The following is a 19,151-nucleotide window of genomic DNA, read 5'->3' as shown; positions in this document are numbered from 1 at the left end:
AGGTGTGGAGGGGCATCAGGTCCTTAAAGTCCTAGGGAGGGGGGCTTGGCGAAAACAGTTGAATACCACTGTTCTAATGGTTCATGTGAACAGAAATTCCCTCTAATTCCTTCAAAACAAAAAGGCAAGGGTCTTATTTGTTAGGTTCGCAGAACCGACATTCCAAACAATTACCAAACAATTTCGGCACAAATATGTGTATTGTTACTGCATGATTGTTCTTTTTTTATGTACCCACATAAACACTCCACTTATCCCCACCATCATCTGCTATAAAATCTCACAAACCTCTTTTTTTTTTATCCTCCTTATCCTCGCTATTTTTCTTTTCCACATTATTTTCAAAACTCCCGTTAAGCCTCCCATGAACTTATGGCTTTTGTTTGTGACCATTTTTCCCATTAACAACTGACTTGACACAAGAATCTACGGAAAATCCATATGCTGCCACCTGATCATTGGGTTGGAAGAATATGATGAAAATGTTGAGATTGTCATATTTGATGCTTTAGAATGTACAAAAGTCATCAACAGGGGTCCAACCCATATCCCCATAATATCCATACCTCTGGTATATTAACCAAAATGCCAAAATCTGGTCGTACATGTTCAGTAAATAGTATCTAACATGGATGTTTATGCTTTCAGAGATACTCTTATTTAAACACTTTTTTTTGAAAACGGAACAAGAATAAAAAGTTATTTTATTAGAAATCTGCTACAACCAATTACAATATAATCATGTAGATTACAGTGTTTGAAGTCAAGATACATTTTTAATATACATCATTAACATTGTTAACTCCTGGATCACCTTGAGAGAACACAGGGCCGTGGGAACATTGAGACCCTTCCTTACAACATGTTTGAATGGCTAATGAGTTGCCCATGGGACTCGGTCGGTGGGGACTTAACGTTGTGGTAATTGATCGCCTCCATGACTTCATCCTGCCTGCCCTCACAGGTCTTCCCAATCGTCCCGGGACTCCCGAGGTTCCTCAGAAGTACAAGAACACGGCTCTGGTGTTGTGGCGGCCGTCCGACAACCTGGCTCCTTGCACGTACTCTCTGGAGAGGAAAGCGGAGGGTGAGGCCGCAGCCAGATACGTAGTATTATTATTACAGTACATACAGTATGTATTAATCTGTCTTTGTATGTAAATATATATTTTTCTCCCACTAGGTGAGAGCGCCTGGTTGATAGTGGCCACGGGCGTGGCAGACTGTTATTACAATGTGGTGGACCTGCCAGCAGGGGTCTCCTTCAGGTTCCGGGTGGCCTGTGTGAACAAAGCGGGGCAGGGTCCGTACAGTAACCTGTCTGAGCTGGTGTGCGTGGACGCTGCAGGTGAGCATCGTCCTTCACTCCCACTGATGCTTTTTATTTTTTATTTTTAAGCTTGTATTTAATGATTTGTCATTAGGTTTATTGTACATAACCATTTTTTTTCTGGTGCTAGGTTAAACTTTCTGGTTCATCGTTAGGTTTATTGCATTGGTTATTGTATATGACCGAATGTTTTGGTTAATTTTTTTGGTTCCGGTAATTTTTTTTTCTGTCATTTTTTAGGTTATATGTTGTTGTTTATCATTGGGGGTTTAGTGCATATTTTATTGTGTTCATTTAAAAATTAGGTTTTATTGTATATTTCCAGGTTTTACTATATTTTTCCATTTTCTTTTTGATATTTTTTCTAGCTAGCCAACATTTTTTTAAGTATATTCAAAAGATTGCAGCTTGTTTATCTGTATCAGCACTGCTTAAAGGAAAACAGGTCTTTTGTGACATAAGCCTTATTTATCGATCATTAGGAGTTGTTTTGCATATTCAGTTCGTATTAAAAAGATTCAGATACCATTGACTCTCCATGACCAAAAATATGGTTTATGTTAAAAAAAATATTTTTCCTTAATGGTCCTGGACACTGAAATATTTTGCCAACCACACACCGATTTATATTCCTCCATCTGCCTCTTCCCATGCAGAACCGGTAAAATCCAGCGCGACCGTGGTGGTTAAAACGGTCCCTGCTGCTTCTCCTCCTCCACCCGTGGTGATGATGTCGTCCATGACTGTTAGTCCAATCAAACCCGCGCAGAGTAAACCTGCACCCACACCACCTCCCGCCCCGCCCGTCGCCCCCGCCAGGACAGCTCCCTCACCCTCCCCTGCCGTATCGGTGTCCCAACCTCCGGCCCCGACGTCGATCATAAAACCAGCCGCGCAAACCATCCCCAGGCCCCCTCCCGCTGTTACTCCTCCTCCTCCTCCTCCTCCAGGCTCCATCTCATCCTCCGCCCCCTCCCAAACCACGCCAGCCAAGGCTAAGACCACCCTGAAAATCAACGTGGGTAAGCCCCAGGCCAAGCTGGCGCCCCCCGTGGTCCTGCCCAAACCACAGAGTCCGGTCAACGTCGTCGCGCCGATGGCCAAGACGCCCCCGGCGCCCGCGGCAACCTCCGCCCCTGTCATCGGGAAACCGATCTCGTCTGTGCCCATGTACGTTCCGACCTCGACCGCACGCGTCACCCCGCCTTCCCTATCCGTCTCCGCCCCGACTACCGTCCCCAACCCCACCCCAACCCCCACCCCTCCTCCCATTGTCCCGGTGGTTTCCCCGCCCGTGGTGCTGGTGTCCAGCTTGACGCCCGTGGTGCAGGCTGGGGACAGCCACAGCACTCTCTCCTCCGGGCGGGTGACGCCGTCGGGGCGGGCCACCCCCTCGGGACGCCGGACCCCCTTGGCACGACCCGGGGAGGGGTCCCTGCGCCAGGGGGTTCCCCAGAAACCGTACACCTTCATGGATGAGAAAGCCAGGTACAGTCGACCAGCAGGGGAGTCGCCGTTTGAAATACATTTTTTAATCCTGAATCTTACTTTTCGGCCATTGGGAGTCCATCCGAGGTATTGGCGTCAGAATAATTTAAATTAGTATAAATCAGTATTGAGCTGAGCTTCAGCCGAAAGGGCTGAAGCTATTCCCTCAATACTGTATCAATTTAAACAATCGGTTAACCCCCCCGGTTACCCCCCCCTCAGAAAATAATGCTTGGGTCAAAAAAAATACTAAGATTTCCTTAAAGTAACATTGATGACATTTGGGGAGATTCAAGCCACTCGTAATGTACAAATAAAACTACAACTGAACTTTCTCACCTTATTAGGAAATGCCCAAATTCTACATCATAAGTTTTTGTTTAAGTTTTAAGAAACAGCAAGAGCATTATTTCCAAACTATACTTTTTTTTTTTTTCCCCGTGGAAATTTGGATGAAACGGTTCTGAACTTCCCTCCCTCTGCCACCGCGCAGGGGTCGTTTCGGCGTGATCCGCGAGTGCCGGGAGAACGCCACTGGCAACCTGTTCATGGCCAAGATCGTGCCGTACGAGGCGGACACCAAGCAGGCGGTGCTGCAGGAGTACGACATCCTCAAGTCCCTGCACCACGACAAGATCATGGCCCTGCACGAGGCCTACGTCACGCCGCGCTACCTGGTGCTCATCTCCGAGTGCTGCAGCGGGAAGGAGCTGCTCTACAGCCTCATCGACAGGTTGGCGGCGGCGGCGGCGGCGGCAGATGCGTCCTGAAAGACGTCAATTCGTTTTTTCAGGCTTCACTTCGGACCTCACTCTCAAAGTGTTGATTTGGGAAAAATAATAATAAATAAATAAATAAATAAATAAATAAATAAATAAATAAATAGATTGATTAATTAATTAATACATTAATAAATACATTTATAAAATATATGTTTTCTTCCTTTTTTTCCCGCATTTAATAATATAAAAAATACTAAATTATTATTTTTTTCATTTATTATAAATGAATGAATTAAAACATGACATATTTCTATAAAGAGTGGATCCAATATTTTATTTGATTATTTATTGTCGTGTTATGTAATCCTTTGTTTTCGTCCTCCCCTCTCCCCTGTCGCCTCAGGTTCCGCTACTCGGAGGACGACGTGGTGGCCTACATCCTGCAGATCCTGCAGGGCCTGGATTACCTGCACAGCCGCCGCATCCTCCACCTGGACGTCAAGCCCGAGAACATCATCGTCACTTACATGAACGTCATCAAGATCATCGACTTTGGCAGCGCGCAGAACTTCAACCCCCTCTTCCTCAAGCAGTTCAGTCCGCCCATCGGGACCCTGGAGTGCATGTGTAAGCCTCCACACCGTCACACGCCCACAGAGGAACGTGGACGATGAATCCAAGCACCGTCAGGGTTGGACTGTGCATTGGATAAGATGGATGCATGGATGGACGGACAGACAGACAGACAGACGGACAGACAGGCAGACAGACAGACAGACACAGATAAATAGATGGTTTGCTGGATTGATAGATAGATAGATAGATAGATAGATAGATAGATAGATAGATAGATAGATAGATAGATAGATAGATAGATAGATAGATAGATAGATAGATAGACATTTACATTTACATTTAGTCATTTGGCAGACGCTTTTATCCAAAGCGACTTACAAGGGAGAATAACATTCAGCTACATTGCGACAGAGATTAGTGTAACAACAACATTGGTGTAACAATAAATACTGCAAGGTGGTGCTAAGTAATTGTAGATTAGGACAGGAGGTACTCACTGAAGAGCTGGGTCTTCAGGTGCTTCTTAAAGACAGAGAGGGAGGTCCCCGCTCTGGTCATTTTTGGCAGCTCGTTCCACCAACGTGGAACTACAAATGAGAATAGCCTGGATTGCCGTGGCTGTACGGCCGGCAGAGCCAGGCGACGCTCATTTGACGAGCGCAGCATCCGGGGGGCAACATGTGCTCTTACAAGAGCACTTAAGTAGGCGGGAGCATTCCCAACAATCACTCTGTAGGCCAGCATAAGAGACTTGAACTTGATGCGGGCGGCTACAGGTAACCAGTGGAGCTCGATGAGCAGCGGAGTGACATGTGCCCTCTTTGGCTGGTTGAACACCAGTCGCGCCGCCGCATTCTGTATCATCTGAAGTGGCTTCACCGCACAGGCCGGCAAGCCTGTTAAGAGGGCATTGCAGTAGTCGAGACGGGACATCACCAAGGTTTGTACCAGCAGTTGAGTGGCATATTGGGTCAGGTACGGCCTGACTTTTCGGATGTTGAGTAGTGCGAAGCGGCAGGACCGGGAGACGGCGGCAACATGGTCCGAGAATGTCAGTTGGTCATCAATAATGACACCAAGATTCCTTGCAGCCTTGGTAGGAACAAGAGATAGAGAGTCGATTTTAATATCAATGTTGTGATAAATACCTTGTTTGGCCGGGAAGACCAGCAGTTCCGTTTTCGCCAGATTTAGTTGAAGATGATAATCCTTCATCCATGTGGATATGTCAGCGAGACAATCCGAGATCCGCGTCGAGACAGTAGGGTCGTCGGGCGGGAAGGACAGATAGAGTTGAGTATCATCCGCATAGCAGTGATATGAAAAGCCATGTGAGCGGATGATCGGGCCCAGTGAGGTGGTGTATATGGCAAAGAGGAGGGGTCCTAGCACCGAGCCTTGGGGCACCCCTGTGGTGAGGTTGTGAGGCACAGACAGCTGGCCTCGCCATGTCACACTGAACGAGCGCCCAGTAAGGTAAGATTCGAACCAGGAAAGTGCACTGCCCGTTATGCCCATGCTTGAGAGTATGGACAGGAGTATGCAATGATTGACAGTGTCAAAAGCAGCTGATAAGTCTAGCAGAATGAGGACCGAGGATTTGGCAGCAGCTCTAGCAGTTTTTAAGGCCTCTGTCACAGACAACAGGGCTGTTTCAGTGGAGTGACCACTTTTAAAGCCAGATTGAAGTGTATCAAGAAGGTTGTTTCTTGACAGGTACTCTGTAACCTGTCTAGAGACCGCCCTCTCTAAGGTTTTGGAAAGGAATGGGAGGAGACAGACCGGCCGATAGTTTCCTACTTGATTGGGATCGAGTGAGGGTTTTTTGAGCAGTGGTGCGACCCGAGCCGCTTTGAAAGCGGAAGGGAAAGTGCCGGAAGTTAGGGAAGAATTAATCACATGTGTGATTGCCGGGGTGATAGTCGGTGATATGGCATGAAGGAGGTTGAATGGGATCGGATCTAGCGGACAGGTAGTGGGACGGCTACATGTTAGTAGTTTAGATACCTCACTTTCAGCGAGGGGGGTGAAACCAGGGAACGATGAGCCTAGGGCTGGAGAAGACAGGTTGTGAGTAAGTTGTTTAGTGAATTGGCTGCTGATAGATAGATAGATAGATAGATAGATAGATAGATAGATAGATAGATAGATAGATAGATAGATTGATTGATTGGTAGATTGATAGATTGATAGATAGATAGAAACAATACACAAAAATACACAATAAAAATGTGAAAATATACAACAGACCTAACAATCAACAGTAAATAACTAATAAGTAAATATGGCAATCGTCAAAGTTATACAGCTATAAACGTTGTTCGTGGACGGACTAAGCGTTACAGAGGTAATCGTAGACAAATACTTTCGGTTAATAAAGTATTTAATCTTGTACAAGAGGAGCAGGCTCAGTGCAAAAACACAACAGAATGTCACAGAGGAAGGGCTCAATTCTCACTGGAGAGTTTGAGCTTCTTATGCAGTCTTCTTGGAGTGGGAGACTGAGGAGCCGCTCGGAGGAAGGTCAGACACAGAAAGTGACGAGTTAACTTCCTTTTTACGACAGGAACTCTACGTAGCCTTGGAAGGACAAACCGAGTACACATACGTTGTACAAGAGTTCACCTGAAAGGCACAGCAATATATATGTTGTAAAATTCTTATAACAGCAATATACAATAAACCTGTTGAAAAAAAATAAATATAAACCGAAAAAAATGACCAAAAAATAAAAAGATTTGCCAAGAGCGTAAACACAAACACTCAAATAGAAGAAGGATCTATTTACCATTTACAATAAAGCTGAGAAGTTGACAATAAAATGAACCTAACAACAACAAACCTGAAGATAAACATTGAACAGTACAAATTTGATCACGAACAAAGAAACCTAATATTAATAAAACCTTGAAATAAACCTCAACCCACATTTTAACAGTAAACTGGAAATTTGGCAATGTGCAGTAAACCTAGAAGTTATAACTAGAATATATACAATATAAAATTTCTATTATGCAATTAGTCAATATACAATGACATAATGATAAACAATAATGAAAAAAAAAATAGGCCTAAGTGTTAACAATAAAATATACATAGAAATAAACAATATACAAGGATATGTTGGCATCTAAATGAACAGTAAACTCCTCGGTATTAACAATTCACATTCTAAACCTAAATATGTGTGTTTTCCTTCATTAAAGTAAATAGAAACACCGCTTACACATAAAATAAAGATCACACAGCAACAACATCGACTAATTTACCCATTTAAGGAAACGCGATAAACAGGGATCAGCACGTCCTCTCTGAGGCCAGCGAGCCCTGATCTGCACTGTTTTCACTTCATCTGCAGATGTAATTATAGTTTTTTTGGTGGGGATTGGGATGATGTATGAGCACTGTGCATTGACTCTGTGTGTGTGTGTGTGTGTGTGTGTGTGTGTACGTGCGTGCGTGCGTGCGCGCGTGTGCACGTGTGTCCCCCAGCTCCCGAGATGTTGAAGGGCGACGTGGTGGGGCCTCCAGCCGACATCTGGAGTGTGGGCGTCCTGACTTTCATCATGTGAGCGCAGCAGCTTTTGAGGGCTTTCCCCCTCGTTGATCTCTTAAAATAGAAAAAGTAGAAGACGAAGAGAAAAGTAAAGCCTCAAACCGTCGTATGCACTTTAGTGTTGCAGATACGGAAATGCATGTAATACATGCAGATTTCTGAAGAGGTCAGAGGTTAGTCTCTGGATTTCGGACCTGCCCACACGTATACGGATGTGTTTGAAAACGTAGAATTTTCCCTATTTTCTCTATTTTTGCTTTAAATGGAGAGGGAAAGACATCGTTTTTCAGAAATATCCAGATACGACGAGGCCAAAATGGAGATTATTCGTCGGAGTTTTGAAGTGGACATTCAGTCATTGCAACCTTGCTTATCTATGGCAGAATTTTGCCATTCATTATTTTTGGAGCGAGGCGGATTCTTCTCCGATATGCGATATAATCAAGAAAAACAGGGCAGGTCGTCTGATGGTTTTGCCGTCCTTTATGGCGAAAAAGCGATAAAAAACATTTAAAAAATTATGAATTTTACGACAATGTGTGGAAAAGTGTGGGCGCCAGCGTCAAATTCACCATTGTATTGTTTATTACAATATTTATTATTATTAACGCTGATTTCATTTCCTGACCTCACTATGAAGCCTTGTAAAGTTTTCCCGGGGTGTTTGATCCTGATCTTGAAAATCCCTTAACGCCCCTTTGGTGAATGTGGTTCAAAAGAAAAAAAAAAGAGAAAAATCTTAAAACGTATATATATTTCCGCACGCTCCCTTGTTTCCAGGCTGAGCGGAAGGTCTCCTTTCATGGAGAACGACCCTCAGGAGACGGAGGCCCGGATCCACGCGGCCAAGTTCGACATCGCCAAACTCTACCAGAATGTCTCCCAAAGTGCCTCTTTGTTCCTCAAGAAGATCCTGTGTAGCTACCCCTGGTACGCTGAGCATGGAAAGACTGGGATGAGGATGGTCCGTTGGAGCCTTACGTGCTGCGTTCAAAACCCCACACTGAACTGGGTTTTCATGATTTCGCAGACGGGGTTTAATCTAAATCAGGACGAAGATAATCCTACTTTTATGAAATCCCGAATTTTAAAAATGCCTTTCTGGGACGTGGCTTGATTTCAGATGAATTTGTTACAGACATGGGAATCCAGCTCATCCATTAATCCCGTTTTTGCATTTTTTTCTTTTTTAAACCAAGACTCGGGCAAGTCTGAGACTATTTTAAACAATGACTGAGAAAGGTGCTCGGTTAGTCCGGATTAAAAGTGTGATTTAGTGTTAAGATTTGGCCTAATCTGTGCCCGCCAAAAGGCCCCATCATTTTTACCTCATTCCTACGTTTGAGAAATTGTCCTTGTTTATTAAATTTGACTTGACTTTATATCCCCTACTGATACCTGATGCCTAGCGGTGGTAATCCACACAAGTCGTGCAGGGAGGACGCTGACGTAGACTGGTACTTTTAGTGGCTCTCTACATCACAAATTATTTCAAAAAGGAGGGGAACCCCCGTCCGACCAAGGACTGTCCGATCACGCCCATTTTCTTTCAATTAACGTCATCAAGCCACGCCCCCTCCTCACCCCCACTCCTCGCCCACTTCTTGGCAATTTTCAAAATTGTGCAGTGGGTCAAAGCAGGGGCTGAAATGACTCTAACCCTAACCCTAAATGTAAATAATGCGAGACTAATGGAGGGTGAAGCTGATAAGGATGTGCTGTTACGTACAGTATGATCTCTTTGTGCACATTTAGGGTTTTAAAACTAGAAAACCAAGACATGTATGTACAGTAAAGGGTTAATGCTCCTGCCGGGGCCCCTGCCTGGGGCACCGGCAACGACAGCTGGGGTTGGTCCCCGGGCGCTGCACTGCGGCTGCTCCGGGGGGGTGTGGGGCGGGTCAAATGCAGAGGACAAATTCTCGTTTCCATGTTTGCGAGTGCCGAGAAATGACAAAATACAGAAATCTTAATCTTAACCCTGAACACTGGCATGAGATACCGAGAGACAAAGCCCCGAGAGGCTCATTCTTATTTCCTCCTCCTCCTCCCCCTTTCTCCCCAGGGCTCGGCCCTCCATTAAGGACTGCTTCGGCAACTCGTGGCTGCAGGACGCCTACCTGATGCGTCTCCGTCGCCAAACCCTCACCTTCACCACCACCCGCCTCAAGGAGTTCCTGGCCGAGCAGCAGGCCCGGCGGGCCGAGGAGGCCACCAAGCACAGGGTCCTGCTGCGCTCCTACCAGAGCTCGCCGCAGACCCCCACCAGCCCCGTCCCCCGCTCCACACCGGGAGCCCAGTGACCGCGCCGTGGACGCACGGACCCCCGGGGGAGGCCGGAGGGTCCCTGGCCGCCCCCCCCCCCCTCCCCCCCGCTGTCCTTACTCGCTCGACAAAGGACAAAAACACAACACAAGAAACCAGCATTTCCTCCGATCCTTAAAGACCCGGTTCCGACGCAAAATGAGAATCGTTAAAAAAAACAGACATCAAGATTTAGGAGAACGGCGCAACGATGCCACAGCTTGAGAACCTTCACCTTCATCCGAGACGAAAGGTCGACGTCAGTACCTCAACGTTTGTACGGTTTTGCCCTTTATAGACATTTTCAGCACAGAGATTTTTTGCTTCCCGTCGTCCTTTTTACATCCACGTTTTGGATCGAATTGCGTACTTTTTTCCAAACCGGGGTCCGCCAAGTCTACCGACTTGAGAAAAAGAGAAATATATATATATTGTAACGCGTTGTTTAAGCTCCCATTACGAGGCCGGAAGTGAAGCATTTTTAGGGTTTTGATACTGACGAAAAACATGAGAATATTTTGATCTTGTGGAAGTAGCTTTAGAGCAGCGTACAGGGCTTAAAGGCAAGCACCTTCATTAACTTTTTGTTGTAACCGCTCTTCAATTTCAATTCACCGGCACAAACCCTACGGTCCTTATCCTGAGAGTGCAGCAGCCGTCGGAAAAACAACGACTCGAAAAGGGCGAGCCGATCGAGCAATTTTTTTATTTTATTTTATTTTATTTTTTTATGTAAACAGAAATCTGGGAGGCCTTTTTCGGAGGCCGAGGCGCAGTTTTTCCGTCATGTTTACTCGAATGAACACTTTGCACTAACTCGACATTAGTTGATTGAACAGGGATAGTTGCATGAGATAGGACCAGTGACCAGATGCGAGCGCTGCGGGAAAAAAAACCACGTCACCCCGAAATCCTCCACGTGTCGTCCAACAGTCCAACAGTACCTCAAGCACACAAAGTCAGGGTTTTGCAGTGATTCCAGAAAGAGCTTTTAAACACGTCATTGTATATTTTTGGTGATGGGACGGGATGGGATCAACAAGGGCTAGCAGGGACGATTATGTGATTATTTGATGATTGCGAAATATTTTTGATCAAATCGCTCGGGGGAGGGGAGAAACAAATCCGGATCTCTCATTTTCAAAATCGTAAGTTGTCGTATTTTTCTTTTTTTTTCTTTTTAGGGGCGCTCTCACGCCTGAAGTTTGCAAGATTTGGTCCGATTCAAGAGCGAGTTTCTGCTTCGTTGCGTTTTCCACGGGGTGCGGTTGGTGTTCGCCCGGTCCTGTGTGAAGACAACCGGGATTTGTAAGCGAACGACACGCGGGCGGTGCGGGTCGTTTTCGTCGATTGGGCCGAGGGGGAAAACTCATCCGATCGTCAGCGGCGGCGTCATCTTCCGTTGCAACAGCGGGAAATCGCCAAACGTGAAACGCAATAACGCAGAGGGCACTCCGAACGTCGGCGCTGAACCGGAAATCAAAGGCGGAGGCCCGGCTGCTCCGATCAGGCGTGGCGACAGTCCTTTTCACCGCCCCGACGCCGCACGTTCACACATCCGTCCTCCAAAGTCTGGGACCTTCACTCAGGGCCGGCAGGTCTGTTCTGCCGGCGGGGTCCCGTGCGGTCATGGAAAAAAAAAAAAAGCTCTCTGTGTCGCTTTTCAATTTATGTAGTGCCGCAAACCTCCGTTTGAGCGAGGAGGGGTCCTTTCAAGGCGTGATCCGGAAAAAGAAAAGAAAAACACGAAGGAGGGGAAAATGCCTTTCTGCCGGACAACGACGGAGCAGCGGCGTGTTGCCACTGCTATCCTGGCCTTCGCGACGATGTTATGGTGTTAGGGTTAGGGTTAGGGTTAGGGTTAGGGTTAGGGCCAAATAAGAACGCCGGATTCACACGCGTCGACATCCGTTATCAACCCACAATGCACTGCGTTTTGGTTTTCTTCCTATATTAGTTCCGATTGCGTTGGGTCCCGTCTTTTTCGGGAGGACCGCGGTCGGATCGTTCGGCCCGCACCGCAGTTGGAATGCGTGTTCTCACCTCTCCAAACGGACCGGACCAAGGGGGGGTAAACGCACGGCCGTTCGGCCGGAACGGACCAAACGGTGGGTGGGTGTGAAAGGGCCCTCAGACCCTGTTTGTTCGGATCCTCCGGAGGGCTTCTCCGTCGGAAAAGGCGGCAAATGCAGCCGGCGCCGCCTTCGTCGCCGATCGTGAAGCCGCCGGTGTGTCAGCGGACGATCCCACGCCGTCCCGTTCGACTGTGAATCGGTTAAAAAAGTGAACTCTGTAAACGAATGATGACGTGGATCTGCTGAAGATGTACAAAGGCAGAGGAATGACTCCGGAAACCTTTCGGGTGTTAAAAATGCGGAGGCGTCGCTCAAGCTTGAATCACACCCAATCCACGATCGCGTCAGAGAGTCGGCTCCTCCGCCCCCCCCTAATGGCCGTCGGGTGAGCTGCGCCTGAGTTTCGCGTCACAATTTTGTGCTTGTCGTTTGCCGGGTTCGGTGTGAAGCAAGCTTTAGAAATGGTAAAAAAAAAAAACTGTCGTCCTTTGGGAAAAGGTCTCTACGCTTTTGTGATATGGACTTTTTTTTTTTTTTTTTTTAAACAACGCAACATCTTCGTTGTTCGTTTGAATAACCCAGTTAAATTAGTATTGAGAGGGAATTTGATAGTGTAGATAAGTGTCGTGGTTGTTTTTATATGTCTTTATAATGCAAGGGGGGTGAGGGGAGTGAATTTTATTATCAGCATGTGAAACCTTCCTCGGTGTTACATGTTTCAATTTCACGGAAGAATTAACACGTCGACACGACGGACGCCACTCGGCCGATTTCTTTGCTGCTTGCGGCTTTCTAGTCATGAGCAACTGTCAATGCATCAAATGGACGTGGCGTGGGATGGAGCTGTGTCACGTATGGAACCATGACGTTTGGTTTCGATCCTTACATTTGAAATATGCTCTTGCCGCCTAGTCACTGCCGTTGGTTTGGACTTTTAAACATGCCATTTAAACATGCTATGCCAGATTGAAAGTCGATAGAAAAGCAAGATGTTCTCATCCGTATGCGGACGGGCAAAAAGCATGACAATAAAATGTTGCATAATAATAAATAATAATAATAATAATACAATTAATAATAATTATGATATAGTTTGCCTTGTCAGTGTATGAATTCAGTCATTTTACGTTTTTGACATGAATGTGCAACCACTTGTGAACTGATAACAGGGTTTCAAAATGAAAAAAAAAAAAAAAAAAAAAAGAATGACAAAAACTCGACACGATACTTTGCGGAATGTATTGCAGTGCCTCATGTGATGGGTGTTAGACCCTCGCCACCCCCCAAAAAAAGGAATATAGTTTATTAAAAATGAATGAGTACTATCAGCTCCTTTATTTCAGACACCGTTTTAAGTAGATTGGCTTCTGTGTGTGTGCATTTGTTTATTTATTGAGTGATTGTATTTGATGCTGCTTTTTGCTTTCCTTTCTTTCCTTTCAGTGAAATCTCTGAATCTGGCATGGAACAGGCATGACAGCTGTCAGGCGTTTAACAATAAAGGAGACGTGATCTAAACACCTGAGTCGTCTGTGGAGTTTTTGTTTTGAGAGGGGAAACCCGGGCGTCAAACAAAAAAAAAAATGGCGGCTCGGTTCAAATGTGGAAGCGGACGCGAGTTCCCTTTTCCTTTTTGAATCGACGGGGTCACGCGGCGGTCTATGACCTGATGCCAGAGCCCTGGCTGAGGTCTACTCTGGCCGAGACCGACCCGCCCCCGCTGCGTCCGTTATAGAAATCCACCTCAGTTTGTGCGTTTCCACCAGGGGACCCATTCGCATTTCAGCCCCGTGCACTTGGTCGCCGGCAACAGCAGGCGTCCGACGCATTAACTGCACTTTGCGTCCTCAGGAGCATTCGACGTGGAGACCATGTAAGGATGGGAAGCGTTCTCCGGCCGGAGCATTTGGCGTGCATCTTCAATCAGACTTGCCGTACATAAGTATCCCCCTGAAACAAGGATCTAAATAAGGAAACGGAATGCCCGCCGTGAGGCCTCTTCCTGGTCTTGGTCTGGGTCTTGGTGTTGGTCTCGGCCGATGGACCTCTGGATATAAAGGCCAGAGCCAGCCGGGCCCGTGCTGACTCTGGAGTGGATCTGAAGCGGTGCGGAGCTCCAAGGTAAGACCTGGGAGTGAATTTCAAACTGGGTAAAATGACAAATGGGGTCTGGGTTTTGTTTCAATATGAAGCCTGTCTTATCTTATTTAAACCGATATTATGGTCAATGTTATCTTATCTTCCTATCTAGTCACTAGTGATATTTGCCACAGATGTCCAAAGCCAAGGCTGCACCGCCTCCAGGATGCACCCTGAACATAAATGACCCTCAGATCCAGGAGGCCGCCATTCGCATCCAGGCCTCATATCGAGGCCACAGGTAATTTAATAATAATTAAATAATAATAATAAAAAATAATAAGTATTATAATAAAAATAGTAATAATAATAATAATAATAATAATAATGATAATAATGATAATAATCTTTATTTGTGTAGCACCTTTTATACATGACATGCACCTTGAAGTGCTTTACTTTCATAAAAAGGCAATCAAATAGTCATGAAGGCAAACAAGCTAAAGGTTTCTAATGAAAAAAAAATAGGTCAACATCATACTCATTTGAGATTTGGTGAATAATCCATCTCATAATAATTTATCATTATAATTTGTACCCTCTATACCCATATATCTGGTGCCTAGAACCGTGTTTGTATATTCGGTATATTTTTATATATTTTACGATTTCTGTTTTGTATTTTACGGCTATTTGTGTATATTTGGAAAAAAAAATGTTGCTTTACTTTTTATTCTACTTTACTTTATAATCATTTTATTTAATTTTTTCATTTTTTTCAGTCTGTGAATTTTTTTCTTTAATGCTGACCGTCTGTAAAAACGCACCAATCCTCACCAAGACAAACTCCGGATTCTGATCTCTCTTGAGAGGAAAAACATTGACATTAAACATTGTCTAATGTAACAAAAATGGAAAGGGCGTCGGGGGAACGGAGTAAAAAGCGTTATTGAGCTCTGTCTATGAATGAGGACCTTCTCGACCACTTTGACCCTTGGACCCACGTGCCCTAGGTCCCGTAAGGAGCTCCGGGAGAAAGGCCCCCCCAGGATCCTGCAGGAGCTGAAGGACGTGGTTCTGCTGGAGGGAAGCGCCGCCAAGCTGGAGTGCAGGGTCAGCGCCTTCCCCGACCCCTTCATCATCTGGTCCAAGAACGGCCAGGAGCTGAAGGACGGCTCCAAGTACCGCTACGTGTTCGAGGACCCCGATTTTGTGGCGCTGGTGGTCCGGGACGGGGAGCTGTCCGACCTGGGGAAGTACACGGTGACCATCAAGAACCCGTTTGGACAGACGTCTGGGTCGGCGTGCATTCTGGTGGAGGGTGTGTACGCGCGGGTTCACGTCGGGGTCATTTCCTTTGTTCGACGACGCTGGTATCGTTTTACTGTTCATTGAAATCAAATTCGAAACATCATGTCCTGCCCCCCTGTCGCCGTCATATTTCTCCAAAAATGAACAAACATTCAGCTTGCGGCTCGTTTTAAAAACCTGCCGCTTGACCAAGAAGACTCACGTGAGAGATGACGACAAACTCAATATAAGAAAGGACACAAAGAGCTTTTACACATGTTTTTATTCTTGAAATCTCTGTCCAAAACAATATTAACAGCAGTTAAAAGGAAGTAGACATTAACATGGTCGAGCAGGTACAGGTGACTTCAAGGTGAGCTTGAGGTAAATTCCACTTTAACTCACCTTGGAGTATATCTTCTGTTTAGTTTGCGGCTAAGAACATTTAATTTCGCTTTTAGCTTTAATCTTTTCCATCATGTCACATCATAGTTGGTGTAAAGATTGTTTGCGTATCATCATATTGCATATGCATGTGCATGATGCAATGGTAATTTTATTGAGACAGTAAAAAAAAAAAAAAAATGAAACAACCTTCCAGTCTTAATATGACATCATATATAACAAAGCCCTGAAAACACAAAAATGAATAGAAATTTCCCCCAAAATACAATTAATCTGTATGTGTAGTTGCTAATGAGGTAAAATAGGTCAAAATCCAATCTGGATTCCAGAGTGCCAGCTGCATTTTACATTTTTAATGATGCACATATGAAGACCAAAGCACACGTTTCAGCATTGGAGAGATTTCTGCAATATTTACTTATTTCTTGTATTTAATTATATTTATATTTATCTTGTCGAAAATGTTGAAAATGTTATGGTAAGGCTGACGGGAAAACCTTCCGCCCTGGTTCCCCCTCCCCCCCAGTCCCAGCTAAGATCTCCAAAGGCCCGGGCAACGTTAAGTCCAAGAGAGGGAGCACGGTGGTGCTGAGGGCTGAGATCAGCGGGGAGCCCCCGCCGGACGTGGCCTGGCTCAAAGATGGCGACGACGTCGACGAGGATGAAAGGTTCGTCCGAATGAGCGGCTGAACGGCTGCCCTGGTCTCTGTTTCGAGGCCTCTTGGGGATCCAGGGACAGGGAAGCATAATCGACTGATAATCGATTAATTAGACGGTGTAGCCCGCTTCACACCAAATGCGTGTCCGCATCCGGCAGTCAGCTTCTTCCCCCTAGTGGCCAGTTGGTCAGTTTGGAATCACAAAACAATGTATGTCGGGGAAAATGAGAGAGCTTGTTTTTGTTTTTCCCCAGTGATTAGTGATTAGTTTGCTCAACTGGACGTTTAACATTTTCCATGAATGAAGAGTTTAAAACTCCCTTCACACAGATATAAAAATAAAAAATACACTACACTATAAAAATTCACTTACATAAAAATAGATTTATTAATAGTGAATATTGTGACATCCAATGTTAATAATAGTAATAGCATCATTGATGACGTGATTATTTTCCGTGGCCTCGAACGCACGCGGAAATTCCGCACCGCAACGCCTCACAGCTTTTTGCGTGCTTGTCGTTTGTCGGAATCGGTGTAAAGCCGGCTTGTGAGTGCACAAAGGAGAATGTTGTGTGCAGGTATTTAGCAAACAAAAATGTTTGGAAATTCCATTTTTGGTGGCTTAATCTTTAGATCACAAAACACTTTGACATCCACTTTAAGGTTATTTGGGTTATGGAGTTATTTAAGGTTATGTATTTAGGGTCTAGGTTTTAGGTTCTCAGTATGTGTGTGGACTAGTGAGTTGTTGATATGTACTATAAAGAAATATGTTTATTCCGAATTGTTAGGACAGATACATGAGATGGTGAGGCTGGTTTTGCTCTGCACATTTTGGTTGCCGAGAGTCATTTTACCGACTTCTTACAAGTCAAAAACGTCTAAACGTCTAACGTACGAACGTCTACCATGTGCGTATGTCTTTAGATGCCTATAAAATGGGGGGACTATAAAATGCAACCTAACCCTAACCCTAACCTTAACCCGAATTCAAATTCTAACTTTAATTCTAACTCTGATCGTGATTCCCAGCTGAGCTTGTGTCTCGCAGGTTGTTCTATGACGTCGGAGACACCAACACCATTTTGACCATCAAAAACGCCAAACCGTCCGATGGCGGCAAGTACGAGGTGTTTGTGGAGAACAGCCTCGGCACGGACCAGTCCTTCGCCCGCGTGGACGTCCTCTGAGGCGCCGCGGACGTCCTCCGAGGCGCCGCGGGCATCCTCTGCTGAAAGAGCTCAAACATGTACATAACTTAAGATGTCCGAATGAGGAATAAAGAAAACCTTTTGCTAATGGTCATTTTAAGTGGCTTTATTGAAATGATGAATTGAAATGACTTTTCAGAAGCAGAATAGGTTTGATTCCACCGGGTACATTTACAGAGACCAGCAATTTGATCTGGTGAGGTTTGGTGCGTTACGCTACAGATGAGTAGCATGAAAGAGACGCTGAAAAGTTTGAATAAATGGAGAATAAAAATAATAAAAGTCCATTTTAAACATGGACTCTGTCCATAATATAAGAATATAATAATATTTGTAATTAATAAACATTTTGTATGTGAAGGGATTTTCACAATGCTCCGATGCTTTAATCACGTGGAAACAAAGAATTAAGAAAACAATACAAATAACAGATGATGTTAGTGAAGCCAGTTCTCACCAGATTCATGTTCAAGGGTCATATCAGCAGCGAGCTGAGTGTAAACAAACACTCTCACGCCAGTGTTCAGAGTTGCCAGGTTATTTTAGCGTCATTTTTTTCAGTTTACTGTACACTGCCATCTTTTTTTTGCAATTTATTTGATTGGTATTTTTTTGCAAAGTTGTACATTTGTATTTGATATCTATCATTAGGTTTATTGTTCATTGTAGGTTATAGGCTTATAAACATTGGCAATTTTTTCTTGGTTTTCTGTTTTTATTTTATTGCATTAGTTTTATTATGCATCTATCTGTCTATCTTTAGTTATTTACTGTTGATTGTTAAGTCTGTTGTATATTTTCACATTTTTATTGTGTATTTTTGTGTATTGTATCTATCTATCAATCAATCAATCTATCTATCTATCTATCTTTCTATCTTTCTATCTATCTATCTATCTATCTATCTATCTTTCTATCTATCCATCCATCCATCCATCCATCCATCCATCCATCCATCCGTCTATCTGTCTGTCTGTCTGTCTGTCTGTCTGTCTGTCTGCAAGCAGCACTTGTAATGCATCTTTGAGTGACCCTATGAAACGTGTTTTCGGCATTTTATTTTTTCTTGTGGCAAAAAAACCTCCACAACAGCCTTGTTAAAAGCAACCATTCAACATGTCAGTCCTGCAATGCATCAATCTATTATTGCACGCTGTGTATCCCATCGGCAGAGTGCAGTCCTGAGAGAGAGAGAGAGAGAGATGCAACATAATAATGCAACAAAATAAAAAAAAAAATAGAAAACCCAGAAAAAAAAATTGTCAACGTCTACAAACCCAGTAATGAACAGTAAAACAATAGCGTGAGACCGACGCGGGTCAGCGCCAGACTCTGCAGAGTCTGCAGAGGTCGAGCTTCCAAGGAGCGTCGGCACTTTGCACACGGTGCCTAACTCGCTCCTCCGCGCGGTCAGTTTCAAGCCCCCCCCCACCACCACCACCACCACCACCAC

General features: G+C 44.8%; 2 protein-coding genes across 4 annotated transcripts in view; both read left to right on the top strand.

Annotated features, from left to right (window-relative positions):
- spegb (striated muscle enriched protein kinase b) overlaps positions 1-13,576 on the top strand; it is a 62,278-nt gene extending 48,702 nt beyond the window's left edge. For 2 of the 3 annotated variants that reach the window (XM_080019140.1, XM_080019141.1), the window contains 8 exons: positions 965-1,087; positions 1,184-1,348; positions 1,987-2,818; positions 3,312-3,551; positions 3,944-4,167; positions 7,609-7,684; positions 8,453-8,602; positions 9,738-13,576. In XM_080019140.1, coding sequence (XP_079875266.1) covers positions 965-1,087; positions 1,184-1,348; positions 1,987-2,818; positions 3,312-3,551; positions 3,944-4,167; positions 7,609-7,684; positions 8,453-8,602; positions 9,738-9,975 — 2,048 coding nt within the window. In that variant the 3' untranslated portion in view covers positions 9,976-13,576. The remainder of the gene's footprint in view (positions 1-964; positions 1,088-1,183; positions 1,349-1,986; positions 2,819-3,311; positions 3,552-3,943; positions 4,168-7,608; positions 7,685-8,452; positions 8,603-9,737) is intronic. The other variant, XR_013844640.1, reaches the window with a different exon arrangement.
- Positions 13,577-14,324: 748 nt separating this feature from the next.
- Positions 14,325-17,677, top strand: LOC307244266 (SPEG neighbor protein-like; the record flags this gene model as incomplete). Its single annotated transcript, XM_080019397.1, has 4 exons — positions 14,325-14,431; positions 15,144-15,451; positions 16,352-16,493; positions 17,539-17,677. 4 exons carry the CDS (start codon positions 14,325-14,327, stop codon positions 17,675-17,677), a joined length of 696 nt encoding a protein of 231 aa, XP_079875523.1.
- Positions 17,678-19,151: the final 1,474 nt, after the last annotated feature.

This window comes from Zeus faber (genome assembly GCF_960531495.2).
Source record: "Zeus faber genome assembly, chromosome: 18".
NCBI lineage: Eukaryota > Metazoa > Chordata > Actinopteri > Zeiformes > Zeidae > Zeus > Zeus faber.
The sequence above is the reverse complement of the archived record's forward strand: the minus strand, read 5'-3'. Positions and strand labels throughout refer to the sequence as shown.